The sequence below is a fragment of the Pollicipes pollicipes genome, unplaced genomic scaffold, assembly GCF_011947565.3.
Source record: "Pollicipes pollicipes isolate AB1234 unplaced genomic scaffold, Ppol_2.1 Scaffold_4881;HRSCAF=5763_pilon_pilon_pilon, whole genome shotgun sequence".
Lineage (NCBI taxonomy): Eukaryota > Metazoa > Arthropoda > Thecostraca > Pollicipedomorpha > Pollicipedidae > Pollicipes > Pollicipes pollicipes.
This window is the reverse complement of record NW_023596576.1, coordinates 27162072-27176193: the sequence shown is the minus strand read 5'-3', so window position 1 is coordinate 27176193 and position 14122 is coordinate 27162072. Positions and strand designations below refer to the sequence as shown.

The 14122-nt window shown below is 60.2% G+C and overlaps 2 protein-coding genes across 2 annotated transcripts; one reads left to right on the top strand and one right to left on the bottom strand.

Annotated features, from left to right (window-relative positions):
- The first annotated feature begins 235 nt into the window (after positions 1 to 235).
- LOC119100192 (uncharacterized) lies at positions 236 to 4842 on the top strand. The gene is made up of 9 exons (XM_037223302.1): positions 236 to 252; positions 920 to 1059; positions 1905 to 2001; positions 2289 to 2423; positions 2794 to 2896; positions 3244 to 3382; positions 3674 to 3732; positions 3775 to 4137; positions 4177 to 4842. Exons 1-9 carry the CDS (start codon positions 236 to 238, stop codon positions 4840 to 4842), a joined length of 1719 nt encoding a protein of 572 aa, XP_037079197.1.
- Positions 4843 to 9463: 4621 nt separating this feature from the next.
- Positions 9464 to 11517, bottom strand: LOC119100191 (PR domain zinc finger protein 8). The gene is made up of 2 exons (XM_037223301.1): positions 11425 to 11517; positions 9464 to 11304 (listed from the first exon to the last, which is right to left on the bottom strand). Exons 1-2 carry the CDS (start codon positions 11515 to 11517, stop codon positions 10948 to 10950), a joined length of 450 nt encoding a protein of 149 aa, XP_037079196.1. The 3' UTR covers positions 9464 to 10947.
- Between the last annotated feature and the right edge of the window lie 2605 nt (positions 11518 to 14122).

The window sequence follows — 14122 nt, the reverse complement described above, 5'->3', positions numbered from 1 at the left end:
GGGTTCTGGTGGTGACGTTGAAAGCGTCGGTATTCGCCGGCTGGCCCGGTGAAATTGGTCACCCTGAGGCTGGCCGAACGGCTGACCGCGGGGGACATCAGAGCACCGGCGTGTCTCTGCTGTGCCGGACAGAAACCGGCGCTGGTCCGCCGTGTGGCCGAGACCGCGGCGCCGGCGCTGGCCCGCTCCCTACCCAGGGACCAGCGCTGGTCGGCCGGCGGTGAGACTGACAACGATGGGCTGCGGGTTACGGTCAGCGGCCCCGGTCGACACGGTCGGCCGAGTCCAGGCCCCGGTCAGCAGGGGTCCGCCGAGTCCAGGCCCCTGTCGGCAGCCGTCCGCCGAGTCCAGGCCCCTGTCACGGCACTAGACGGCCGCCGGGGTCATGCCCGGCTGCGGGTGACCTCGGCGGACCGCTCTGGGCGGCGACCTCGGGCGCCGTGCCGGTCTGCAGGTCTGCCCAATCGACTCCGATCTAGATCTTACGGCGGCAATAAACGGGGCGTCAATCGACAGAAATGGGACAGCCGCTATTGGGCTGGACGGGATCCGGGTAGCTGGCAGATGCAGTGATTGGCATCAGGGGAGCGTGACCCGAACTGGTGCGTTATGGTGCTAGCGTTCACTCGATTATCGTCAAGTCGTGCTGCCCTTAAGCGATAAATGTCCGCCAAAGTAACCAGCTACACCAGTCGCAGAACGTATACATGCCTCGGACTTCGTAGAAGCCCGCCGCCCGGACCAGATGTATCACAATATGGCAGCGGGGAGGTCAGACGCGGCGGCCGCGTGTAGCCTCCGTTCGTGTCAGCGTGGGCGTTGTCGGCGTGATGGGACAGCTCCGCGCGGCGGGACACCCTGAACTGTGCCCCCGGCCGCGAAGGCCGCCGCTGACCGCGCGCTCTCTCCGCCTTTCCAGCCACGGCAACAAAGAGCGCTTCTCGTGTCGCGGCATCCGGCTGGCCGTCGAGTACTTCCGAGCGCGCGGCCACCAGGGCATCACCGTGTTCGTGCCTATGTGGCGCAAGGAGGCGCCGCGGCCCGACACCCCGATCACAGGTGAGTGGCCGGGACTGGGCGGGCGCCGCTCGTGACGGTACTGGAGACGCGGCGGCGGCACCCGACCTCGCCGCCTGCTGACGTCAGGCGGGCTGCAGGAGGGGCGGGGGGAGGGGCGGGAGGGGGGAGTGCAGGTCCGCGGCCGGAAATGGACTGACTGGACGACGGCCGGCGGTGGCCGGTGAGGGCTGGCCTGCGCTGGTGGTGCGTGCGCATGCGCGCGGCGCTTTTGCCGGGACACGCCGACAGACGGATCAGACGGGGCTGGGCAGGATCGGACGGAACTGTGCCGGCTCGGACGGAGCAGCACAGGCGGGGAGAGCACAACACGAGGCTGAACAGACGAGACGGGCTGGGTCGGAGCGTCGGCCGCCGGCCGGTCAGACGCGCCCGGCACCGCCGGCGGCGTCCTTTGCGGCCCTGTGCGGTGCGCCCCACCGCCGGCCGGCCAGCCGCCATATACGGCCGCGCCGAGGTCGCCGTGCCGCCGGCAACGTCACGACGGCGGCCGTGTGTGCGGCAGGCGCGGGTCACGACGCGGCATCCGGGCGCCGCCTTTAAAGTCGCGCCGCCGCTGCCGCAGCGTGCCTCTCGGCCGGTTACGAGTGATGAGCTGTATAATACGGCTGGGCGGCTCGTGTTCGAGTCGTGTTCCGCCCCCGCGCGTGCGACGCATGTCTCGCGGCCGCGACTGACGTGTGCCGAGCCGCTGAAGCCGCTCGCCGCGCTGCTGCCTGTCGGCCGTTCGGGAGCGATCCGTGTGTAGCGTCCGGACCAGATGCCGCTGCCCCCGTCTCCGTTCGTGGGTGGGTTGCTGACGGTGGTCCATCTCCGCCGCCCCGCAGATCAGGAGGTGCTGCTGGAGCTGGAGCGCGAGCGGTTCCTGGTGTTCACGCCGTCGCGCGTGGTGGACGGCAAGCGCATCACATGCTACGACGACAGGTGGGTGTGTCGCCACAGGCTCCTCTGTCTGCGTGTGCGTGTGTGTGGGTTTGCCCGGAGATCACGCGCGCGGAAAGGCGGCCGTCCCGTGGCGACCGTGCGTGCGAGGCGAACACTGGGCGTCGCCGGGCCGGCGACGCCGCTGAGTGGATGTCGTGCCGCGCAGCCGATCGACGGTGCTGTGGGTCACGTGCGTCGGCTGCGTCCGGGTTGGGGCCGGCCGGCGGCGGCGCCGTGTCGCGCCGTGCTCCCCGGCCGTGGCCGTGACACGACTGGCTCGCTTCCAGGTATATTCTGCAGACGGCGCTGCATCAGGATGGCATCGTCGTTTCCAATGACAACTACCGAGATCTGCATAAGGAAAAACAGTTCAAAAAGGTCATTGAGGAGCGGATCCTCATGTACTCCTTCGCCAATGACAGGTATGAGCCCTAAAGAGTTCGCGTTTGAGTCGCTTGGAGCGTGTAGAGAAGCGCGGGCAGGTGCAGCGTGCGGTATGGCTTTGGTAGACGTGCTGCGAGCCGCCTGGCCTCAGAAGTATCGTGGCGGGTGAGGCCGGTGCAACTGACTGGCGATCTGTGACAGGGTGATTATTCGGCGGTGAATGCACAGGCGGTACACAGAATACGCCACCCACAGTTTTCCCGGTATGTTGATTCATTCCTAGATAGCGGGTCAGCGGTAACGCTGTCGCTGTGTCACATTCCACTGTAAACAAGTCCGGAATGTCACGTGCGCTGCGGACGCGCGATTCCCGGGCGCCAGTTAACAGCCGGGCCTTTCTTATTTCAGATTCATGCCGCCAGACGACCCGCTGGGCAGGAACGGTCCCACCCTGGACAACTTCCTGCGCAAGAGTCCGCGCCCGTCCGAGTCGCTCTGTCCGTACGGCAAGGTGAGTACTTTCCTGCCGCGAGCGGCGCGTTCGAGGCCGCGCCGCAGCGCTCGACGTCCGTGCATCGACACCGCAAAAAGAGCGCCGTGGCGATTTTTCCGTCGGCCGCCGTCCGGTCGCCGCGCCGCCGATAAGCTCAAACCAGTCGCGCGTCCGGCTGCGCGGCGCCGCCGGATCCGGGTCGCGCCGTCATGGCCACCGGGCCATTGTCCGGGCGCCGCGGAGGTGGCGGCGCGCGCCCGACCCGATGTAGCCGGCGGCCTCGTGCCGGCCGGTCAGCGCCGCTCCGGCGGCGGCCGGGGCTGTCGTGCTCCCTGTGGCCGCTGACGCCCCGCCTCTGCCGGCAGAAATGTACATATGGGAACAAGTGCAAATACTACCACCCGGAACGCGGTAACCAGCCGCAGAAGTCGGTGACGGAGAAGCTGGCGGAGCACGCGCAGCGGAGTCTTCAGGTCCGGCGCGGCCTGGGAGACGGCGCGGCAGGTGAGCAGCCCCTAACACGGCGCCGATGTGACGGCCGCGGATGAAGCGGCCGCCGCTGTCATCGTCGCCGGTCGGGGTGTGCATGAACGCTGGCTGTGGAACCCTGGCCACCGTCGCGTGCATGAGCGCTGGCTGGGCGTCGCCGGCCGTCGGAAGTCGGCCGTCCCAGCGCGTCCCCTCTGTTTGTTGTTCGTGGTGGAGTCTCTGACGGCTGCCGCTCGTGCCCTGTGTGGAGCCCCCTGCTCCGTGTCCACCGCCGTATGTGCTGACTCCCAACCTGCGTGCCGGCAGGTGGCGGTCGGAGCGTGCGTGACAAGACGCTGAGTCTGCCGCCGGGCGAGGCGCGGTCGGCCGGGGGCGGTGCCGGCGGTGGCGGCGGCGCGCGCAAGCAGCCTGTCAGCCGGACTCGTTCGCTGGTGCCGGGCACGGTGCCGGCCGACTCGCGGCCGCCGCCGGCCGACGACGCTCACCTGCGCGCGGCCAACAAGAGCCGCAGCATGGAGAACGTGGCGAGCGCGGCGCGCCTGCGGCCGGTGCAGATCGACCCGGCCTCGTACCAGTCGGGCGCCGCCGCTGCCGCCGACTGGCAGCATTGGAATCTGCAGCAGCAACACGTGCAGACCAAGGCGGTGCGCCAGCACATGGAGCTGTGCCGCAAGTCGTCCGACCCAAGCTACCAGAGCAGCCAGGAGCAGCGCGCGCACAAGCAACTCTCGCGCCAGCTGACGCTGAACCCGACGTACGACCCGCGGCTGGCGCAGCGCGACCGCTACGTGCTGGAGCTGGAGGCGCAGCTGGGCCAGCAGCAGATGATCGCCAGTCGAAACCTGCTGTCGCCGCACTGGGACGGCGGCCAGCACCAGGCGGCGCACGCCAGTGTCACACGCAACGCGTCGGCACCGGACTCATGCCGCCAGGCGGGTGGCCTGGCGCCGCCGCCGCCGCACGACTTCAGCATGCAGCGGCTCAGCAGCACGTCCGACCCGCAGCTGAACGCGTACGCCGGCCTGGCCGAGCAGTACCAGTTCGCCGGCGCCGAGCCGTTCGTCGAGCGGTCGCCCTGGCACCGGCCGGTCACCTCGAGCCCCAGCGCTGGCTGGCCGGCCGTGTCTGCGGCGCACGCCACCGCCACCTTCAACCCATTCCAGCCCAACCCGCTGACGTCCAGTCTGTCGACGCCGCCGCCGAACGTCGCCACCAGTCAGCCGCCCAGCAGCGCCACCGTCGCGCCGACAGGTGGCGCGCCGTTCGGCGTGCTGGGCTTCGGCTCCGGGTACACGCCTGACCCGATCGGCACGCAGCCGTCGTCCCCGCGGCAGAGCAAGGACGAGCTGCGCCGCAAGATGTACTGGCACCTCTCCGCTCTCTTCCCCGAAGAGAAGGTCCGAGTTGCCATGAACCTCATGCCCGAGGAGACGGACCCCACCAAGATATGCGCGGAGATTTTGCAACCTAAGTGAGCGCCGGGCTGCGTGCGTAGTGTACATGTCGTGTTGGTGGACGTGTTGTGACCAGCGTTTAGGCAATCCGAGTGGAGTGCTTCGCCCGGCGGCCGTGGGACGGCGCTAGTGGCGGGCGGCCGCGCGCCGGCTGCTTCTCGTAGTTGTTGATTTGCGACTTTTGTGATAGCGTGCCGGCCGAGCGACCGGCGACGCAGGGCGCGGGAGACGCGCGCGGTGGCGCGCGCCCCGCCCGCGGAGTAGGCGGAATCCGCTGCAGCGTCGACAATACTGTGTATTGGGCGCACGAGTGGGGATGTTTCTATTGCCCTGGTCGCGCCGTATTGCTGTGTTACCAGCATTTTTTAAGTAGCTACCTTCTGAAGTTTTCCTTTCGTTTTTGCTTCACTAACCCATGGTTGTAGAACGATACGGTAAGAGGGTTGTAGATAATATTCATTCTTCCGATGTTATTTTGTATAATTATTGTACAATAAACTGTACCTACTACTGATTGTGAAGCCTGCCTGTTCAAAGACGTGAAGTCGTGCTGTTTGCCGGCCCCTCAGACTATTCCGATTCGGCAGTACTCCTCGGTTTTTGGCCGCTCTTCTGCGCGCACGCGCGCATGGGTACACCCTAAGCCGACACTGCTGACAACACTGGCTACAGCTGGACACAGGGACCGCCGATTGGGTGAAGCAAGGATGGACCGTACCGGGGAAGGGGAGGTGCGACGCTAGCGCCCAAGCAGTACCAACGGGAACTACACGTTGCGGTGCATGGCGAAAGACGGCGCGTCAAGGGCGGGTCGAAAAAATTGCCAACGAAGGGTGGACAAAAAATCGAAATGCTTCGAAAAACTGTTGGAAACGAACATGGATGAGCTAACTTTTGATGGGTATCACTGTCATGATGCAAAACATGAAATGCTTAACTATCGGCAAGATAAATATGGGAACGCAAAATTTAATACCAACTCGTCGAACCTTGGCAGCACGCTTTGCCTCCCAAGATGAAGAGGACATGAGTGACCGTCCTGATATTTAAGTGGCTGGTAACCTCCATAGAACTTGCAGCTGAGCTTAAAAGTTCCCCGCTTGTTCTACCTATAGTCCAATCAAACATACCCTATTTCACTGAACATAATCCAACCTAATCTAAACTAACCTCACCAAACTTAATCTATCCTAACTTAGCGAGTGATGGACGGCGCTAAATGAATGAACAGTACTTCTAATCAGTATTTTAATGATAGCCTCTAGCCTGACTATGCCTGAATATGCCTTGGCCATCGGCCATGATAGCCTGACTATGACAGACCATTACCTCTGTCGCACCTATTATCCGTATCATTCTGCAGTTGTCGGAAGTTTACGGACTTCTAAGTTTCAATCTTCTCCCACCTCGAGCTATGTGATTGCGCTATTTTTCATCGTTAGAGGATGCATGTTACCTCGCCAATATTTTCCTGCTTGATAATGCTCAATTTTCACATAAGTCCCAGTCAATATCCGTTCTGTCGATATTTTGCACCTGGATCGTTTCCCGGTTCTATATTGTGGATTTGCGATGCGTATTCCATTCAAGAATACGCCTTTACAGTATTTCATATACAATATATTAAATAGTCAACTGCTGATCGCTTGCGTTTGATGTTTTCCCTTCAGCAATGTGACTTCCGATATTGCGCCTGGTCCCGGACGCGCTTGGCAGGCGATCTTTCGTCCCGGACAGCCTGTCGTTTCGGCTGGCAGCGAGCCCCGGCTCCCCTCCCCCTCAGCGTGTGCTGGTACCTCCGCAGTATTTTTGGAATTTCTAATTCAGCCCGGAACAATCTGGGCCAAGAAATTTGTGTATATTTGCATAATTCGCAGGCTACCCATCCTCTATTTATCACAAGATTTGCTAGATGGCGCGTGAAGGCTTTGTTGGAGGAACCCTTGGCGGTGCGGACTGGATAATCTATCCAAAAGATAAGAATATGTCGACGGAAAAATCAGCTGTTCCGAGCAGAAATCCAAGTCGTGATGGACGGAGGCCGGCAGCCATTTTGGTTTTAGCTGGCTCAGAAAGGGGTCGGAGCGGGCGGTGGCGGTGGACGTGGAAGCCGACCCAGGGCAGCTGGGGAATACGTCCTACAAAAGGCAAGAGGCTTTAACGCAAAGGAACCTGTTTCTTTCCGTAGAAGTGCTAGCTCATCAATCAACCTGCATCCCAAAATCACCGTGCAAACTGAGTTACCACCGAAGTGTAAACCACCCGCAGTTCGCACCGTGTGACGGTACACACGCCATCGCCGAATACAGCGGAGAGCTCGCTCTCCGTCATCATTCGCCGTCGCATGCCCGTGTCTGAGTGTTCCATCTGTGTATGAGAGCTCCGCCCGTGTCTGACTGCTTCGCTCGTGTGTGAGTGCTCTGCCCTTGCATGAGAGCTCTGCCCGTGTCTGAGTGCTCCACCCGTATTTAAGTGCTCCGCCCGTGTCTGAGTGTTCCGCCCGTGTCTGGCTGCTCCACCCGTGTCTGAGTGCCCGCTCTTCTGCGAGTGTTCCGTCCGTGTCTGAGTGCTCTGCTCGTGTCTGTGCGACCTGCTCGCGTCTGTGGGTTCTATCTGTACGACTGTGACGACAGTTAGCTACATTTGCTCCCGTTATATTCTGTCTGCCTCGTATGTGCTCTGCCTGCCTCGTGTGTGCTCTGTCTGCCGTCTTTGTGCTCCGTCTGCCGTCTGCACGCTCCGTCTGCCGTTTGTGTGCTCCGGCTGGCGGCGGTGCAGTGTGGCCGGCTGTCCCTCCGGCCGGTGGTCGGTTCCAGCCGCGTCGGCGCCCCGCTAAGGCCAGCTCCACCTGGTCAGCCCCAGTCCACGGTGCGCCACCAGACACAGACAGTCAGCAGGCATAGTCAGTCCGCCAGCGCAACCAACTCAGCTCAGCTCAGCCAAACCAACGCAGCTCAGCGCGCCCAGCGCCACTGACGGCTCTGTCGGGAGTGAAGTATGGCTATCCCGAGAGGGGTGTCGGACATGAGCAGGAGCAACATCCTTTCTCTGTCTTGTCGCGGTGGTCGGTAGGCCTGTTCTGATGTTAAGGTCCGCGCATTAATAGTGAACCACATCACATGCAAATCACGATGGAAGTGTTCGAACTGCATGCTCTTTATCAGATGCCGTTGATAACAGCACGTGCATGCATACAGTTCTCTTACGCGATTTCCTACACGCGCTGAAGTTGTTTCACGTATCAAATTCCCCCATCACCCGCTTTCGCGGCGATAACAACGTTCCAATGCTCTGCGCACTGGCGCCAGGGGCTGGCGGTGTCTCTTCTCTCTGTATGCATTGGTCACCCTCCACTCACATTGAGCTGATTTGGCTATTGTCCTCTAATGCGATCAGGATCAGTCCAAAAAATCCCCGGGAAAGCTCCCGGAGCCCTTTTCCATTTCGGCGCAACTTAATTAATCATGTATTGGCAGTTGGTTTTATCAGGGATTTGTTGATGCAGGGCGATTGGCGCGTCTCGGGGCCTAAATAAACAGGAGCGGGCCGGCCTGCGTCTGAAGGAAGCAGGACGGGCCGCCGGGAACAGAGAGAAGCGTGAGAGCATTATAAGTGCGACACAGCCTGATTACAAAAGAGCGCCGGTCCGCGCTTGAATGAGCCGAGTGGAAAAAACCTTAGTGGAACCATGACCTGAGCCCGCTGCAGCTGGAAACAGGAGAGAAGCCAGACTGACAGGCGTGGACCGGCGCGTACCTGAAGGAACCTCGGTAAACAGGAGCGGATCTGCACGAGCCTCACAGCGCCAGGGAAAACAGGACAGGACCGGTCTGTGTCTGAAGGAGCACAGGTGGACAGGAGGCCAGCGGCCTGGACCTGAAGGCATTCAGAAGGCAGGGCGGTGATTTCCAAGCAAGAGAGATCCGGGTACACTATGCGCAGATTCGGAGCTATAGATTGCAAACTGCGACGAGTTAGCTGCCCTTCACCTCGCTAACGCTACGGTTCGCTACCGTACGGCATTCATTACGGTTTTCGTCCGTAAATATCAGTGCTCGACTCCCACCACCACCCTTCGACCACCCACGGCCACCATTCGACCACCCACGACCACCCTTCGACCACCCACGACCACCCTTCAACCACCCTCGACCACCCTTCGACTCCTGAACTTCAGGCGGCTTCAGAGGCGTTGAACAGTTCTCTCCAATCAAATGAGACTTCTTTTAGGGTGTCTTAAATTGTAGATTTTGCCCATAAGCGTCCACGGGCAGTAAACTGCTCACGACAGCCTTGAATACTTGTAACTTACTCGCAAATGAGTTCTGCTTTCTGCTTCTCACTCAGGGGCATTGGCTCCACTTGAAGATAAAACATGCCGACAAATTGTCTTTATAAACACGTGGTGTTCGTCTCTGTGTACTGAGCATAATGGCCAGATCGCTAGCACCACTGGATCCTACGCGGAAGGGCCCAGATTAGAACCACGGTTGTATCATGGCCTCTGTGCACCGATTCGTCCCCGCAGTCGTTAACGCTCCATAAAAGGAAGCGCGATGGCGTGTATCGTCTTCCCTTAAAAATAGTAGTTTTTCTGTCATTTCCTCCGTTATGAAATGTCTTCATTCGCCCTTTTCCCCATCAGTCACTTTTTATTCTTACATTCAAAACGCAATCCATGGCACGGCAAAGCACTCCGCAACCTTCTTGTTACCAACAGGCTAAAAGTGTAACACTAGCTGTCTTCAAATTAGTTTGATGGCATTGCCTATAAGCTTAGCCACGAAAAACTGCCATCTTTAATGCGCCAGTTCAGGAAAGCCACGAGCACACCGGGCGTCCGTGCCGTGTCACATGCACATCGCACAATACTCCTTCCAGCGAATGTAGCGGTTCATCAGCAACACCGCAGGGCGTCCAGTGTCGTTTCAGCTAGCCCTCCGCACACAGCTAGAACTAAGAACAACCGAGCGCGCAATAACGCAGTATCACCCATCGTCTGCAATACGTGATCACATGTCTCCATTCACAAGCCTCATCAGTGAATCGACAACAGACCACCCAGGGGTTCATTCGCAGCTCCAGCGGTTCACAAACACACAGGGGTCCGCTCACAGTTCCAGCGGTTCACAAACATACCTCAGGGTCCGCTCGCAGCTCCGGCGGTTCACAAACACCCAGGGGTCCGCTCGCAGCTCCAGCGGTTCGCCAACACTCAGGGGTCCGCTCGCAGCTCCAGCGATTCGCAAACATACCTCGAGGACGCACCTACAGTGTCATACAGTCGAAGCACAATCATCCACGGGAGCACCGATCGGCATAGGGTTCCTTCAGCCGGCTCTGCATGACGTGGTCGAGCTATCGCCGGCACTTGACACTCGACACATCCCAGCTAGGAGATAGAGCGGGAGACTTCAAACGCCACCATACACCGAGCTCACTGGAGTCCTCCGAACCACACTACCTCGTGCCGCTGCGCGACTTCAGGCCTGTCTTTGATTCATGCGCCTCGGTCTGATCGCCTCTGATCCGCCTGATCTGATCCTCAGTCTGATCCGACCCCTCCAGAGCGTGCCATCAGCAGCCGTTCAGGTCGGGTTACGCTCTCGGACGAGTCAAACATCTGTTGAGAGCGCTCCGGGTCGCGCAGAGCAGGTGCAGTGGTGGGATGCCGGAAGAGATGTGAGTGGGACGCTACTCAGAGCGGGATACTATTCAGGTTGGCACGTCGGAAGTGACGTGCAGGGGTGTGGCTGGAACGGTCTGGGATGTTGTGGGGAACGCTCAGGTCTGTATTGGCACTGGAGCCTAGACGCGGCGGAGATTGAGTCGGTCCCCCATCGGACAGAGGCTGTCACGCGACGTTCTGTCAGATGTCACGAGGGTGACCGCGCCATATCGTGGGCGAGTTATCAACCACGTCCCTGGGAGGTCACCGGACATTGACGCATCTCTAGGAGATCGCCGCACAAAAAGCCTCGTAGCCCTCTGAGATCACACCTCGAGACACCTCTGCGGTGCCCCAGCGACGTCTGTGGACGTAAGCGGCACCTTCGGAGGCCTCGGACCTCAGCGGCGTCTAGACCTCGGCTGTACCTAGGAGAGGCCGCCTCTGCGTGCGGGGCCTCACCTGGCCTCCTCGCCGTCGCGCTCCGTGTGAGCCGTCATGTGACGCGTCAGGTGGTGGCGCTCGCGGAATGTCTCGCCGCAGACGGCGCAGCGCAGCTTCTCCTCGTGCGCGCGCCGCTGCACGTCGCCCTGGCGGCGGTGGTGCGAGCGCATGTGGTATACCAGGTCGGACGTCATACGGAAGCTGATGCGGCAGAGGGCGCACACGTTCTGGCCCGGCAGCATGGCGCCGAGCGCGCCGGCGGCCAGCGGCGGCAGCATCGGCTTGTGCAGTAGCTCGAGGCCCACCTGCAGCGGGTAGCCGAGCGGCAGGCGCGGCGGCAGTCCCAGCTTGGCGGCCAGCACTGCGCGCGGCTGCAGCAGCGTGGCGGCAGGCTCTGGCGCCGGCGCCGGCGGCTCAGGGACCGGCCGCACGCGGCTGAAGGCGCTGGTCGACGCCGCCGGCGGGCTGCCGCGCCGCGGCGGCTCGCTCGCCGAAGACACCAGGAAGGCGATGTCGAAGCTGCGCTTGCTACCGCTGAGCGGCAGCCGCGGCGGCGACGCCGACGCTGACGGGTCGGCAGCCATGGCTCGGACGCGGCTGCTGGGGCGACGGACGCCGCTGAGGCTCGGTCGAAGCCGAGAGCTGCGGAGATCACAGCGGTCATGACGGCTGCGTCACGGCTTACGACCTCGCACAACTACGGAGATTCATCGGAGCCTCCCTGATGCCAGTCTATACTATCAGAAACAAGGCGCCAGATCCCACGGATAAGTGCAGAAATTACTCATTAATTGTCGACACAGTGACACTGGCGCATGCATCATCCCGCCAGGCAGCTCACCAGGATTTGCCAGACAGTCCCACCACACAGCCCATCAGAATCTACTTTACAGTCCCACCAGACGGTCCACCCCGGGATCTGCCGAACAGTCCCACCATACAGCTCCACCAGACAACCCCACCAGACAGGCGACCGGGATATGCTGTGACAAGTGGTGTTATCCCATTGGGTACGTTACCTCCGAATCTGGCAATGGGACACGTGCGCCTAGTTTAACTAATTGACTGCAATCGGAATTTGCGCCGTATATTAAACGTATACGAAAGGCAGAAAGCTGTGCGGTACTGTATGATGTTTCCTGTTTCCCCTTTAAGCTTCATGTCTATTGTTTCCAAGCTCGTTCTATTTCTCGCTCGATATGCGTTACTGATCTGTGCCGCATGCTATATTTGATATGTACTCAGCATTCTACACGAGGCAAGCATCTGATGCATTAAATGTAGCCTTTGTTATGATCACTCGTGATCACTTGTGATCATTCGTGGCCATAGGCACAACTTGAAGCGTCGAGTACTGTCAACGGAGCTTATGTTTGGTCTACAACGTTGTTTAATCAGTGTCTCTTCCTACACGAAAGGTCGATAGGTTGAAACAAGAACTCTGGACTTAAAATGCCGAAAAACAAGGGGATGAGGTAGCTTGTTATTGCGTATCCCTGCCTGCCTTATAATATGCTACACTTACCGTGCCCCGTTCCACATCATGCTGTCCACCGTAAGCAACGCCGCAAAATGTAGTGCATTGCTAAAATAAGACGCTACCGAAGAAAGCACCAGCCCTGATGGTTACAAGACCCACTGCCGCTTGGAGCCCTACCCAAGTTTAAACAGATTTTAGTGTTCCTCAAGTTCAAAGAACAGCTAACACTCACCACATACCCTTTGCTGTGGAAAGCATTGCGCGCATTAAAGAGCGCAGCCTGAATTAAGGGCGAGCTTAGGTCGAGGTGTTGTTCAGAGCTATACTGGTAGTACGAACGTAGCCGGAGTTTTTGCTTCACAAGTACACATTGGTTGGGCGGCGGACCCCAGATATGGTGTCCATCTTCGCGAAACCAGTGGAGCTTGCGATCGGGTGCACATTAATTAAGCGCAATTCGCATTATTCAGACGCTGGCTGCGCTAAAAGTGCCGCGTGTTGCATTAAGTACAACATTTGCAGGTGTTTGTTAATGTGACGCATGCTGGAAAGTGATCCCCGCTGATCACGGTCAGTTGTTAACAGAAATCTGTTACCAAGACTTTCCACTTTGATACCATATTTCTTGTTTTGACAATAACGGACACAACCTGGAAACATGGCTAAAGCACACAGGAAATCCGATAGATTTCTCTATAGCTGAGTCCAAATTACCAGCACATACAGGGGGATGGAGAGTCTCGGGGCCCGCTGGATGCGTCAGACTGCGGGTCCGCTCGAACGGCACTCCTCAACGCAGGCAAAGGACGCCGTGGCAGGGGCAAAGCACACACCAACGCTCATTGACACTGGGCTGATTTCAACAGTCCGTCATGGAGGGCCGCTCGTCGCGACAGCTGTGCCGTATCAACCCTTACCAGCGTTCTCCACCATCACTCCTGAAGCACGTCATGGCGGTGGCGAGAGAGCACAACAGGCACGCATAGACATCCGGTCCCATCACTAGCGCCATCAGAAGACGGGACCGTGTGTTCTCCCATTCACGCTACACTGATGCTCGCGTACTGCACCGCTCAGAAAGAGGGCAAACGTGGGCATAATCACGGCTGTCCTGGGGCCTGAGGACCTGGTCCTGGGCCTGAGGACCTGGTCCTGGGCCTGAGGACCTGGTCCTGGGCCTGAGGTCTCGGTCTTGGACCTGAGGTCTCGGTCTTGGACCTGAGGCGGGTACGCGTGGTGCGACGCCTCTCCCCACGAGCGTCTGGCCGTGTCCGCGCCGCGGCTCGGGAGTACTCACGTGTGGTGCTGCTGGCTGCCTACGGCTGGCTGGAGCCCACCGCGCCGCCGCCGCGCCGTCCTCGCCGCCCTCGCCGCCGCCCGCCGACCGTCTGCCGTCGGCCGACAAAGGACGCCGCCGGCTCCGATTATTCCGCTCCGTCTGGGTCCCCTCGCGGCGCGCGCTCCCCTCCCTTCGGCCGACCGCGCCGCAGCAAGCGGTGCCGCCACCGACGAGCGACGCAACACTCTGCTGCCGACGCCGACGCCGACGCGGCGCTGACGCCGATACTCCGGGGAGGCGGCACAACACCGCCAACGCGCCCGACGGAGGGTGTTTGGACGCGGACATGACCGACGGAGAGATGTTTAGACCAATGCTGACGACAGCGACAGAGGAGAGGGGAGTTGTTTAGCGGCACTTCTCTGTTGCT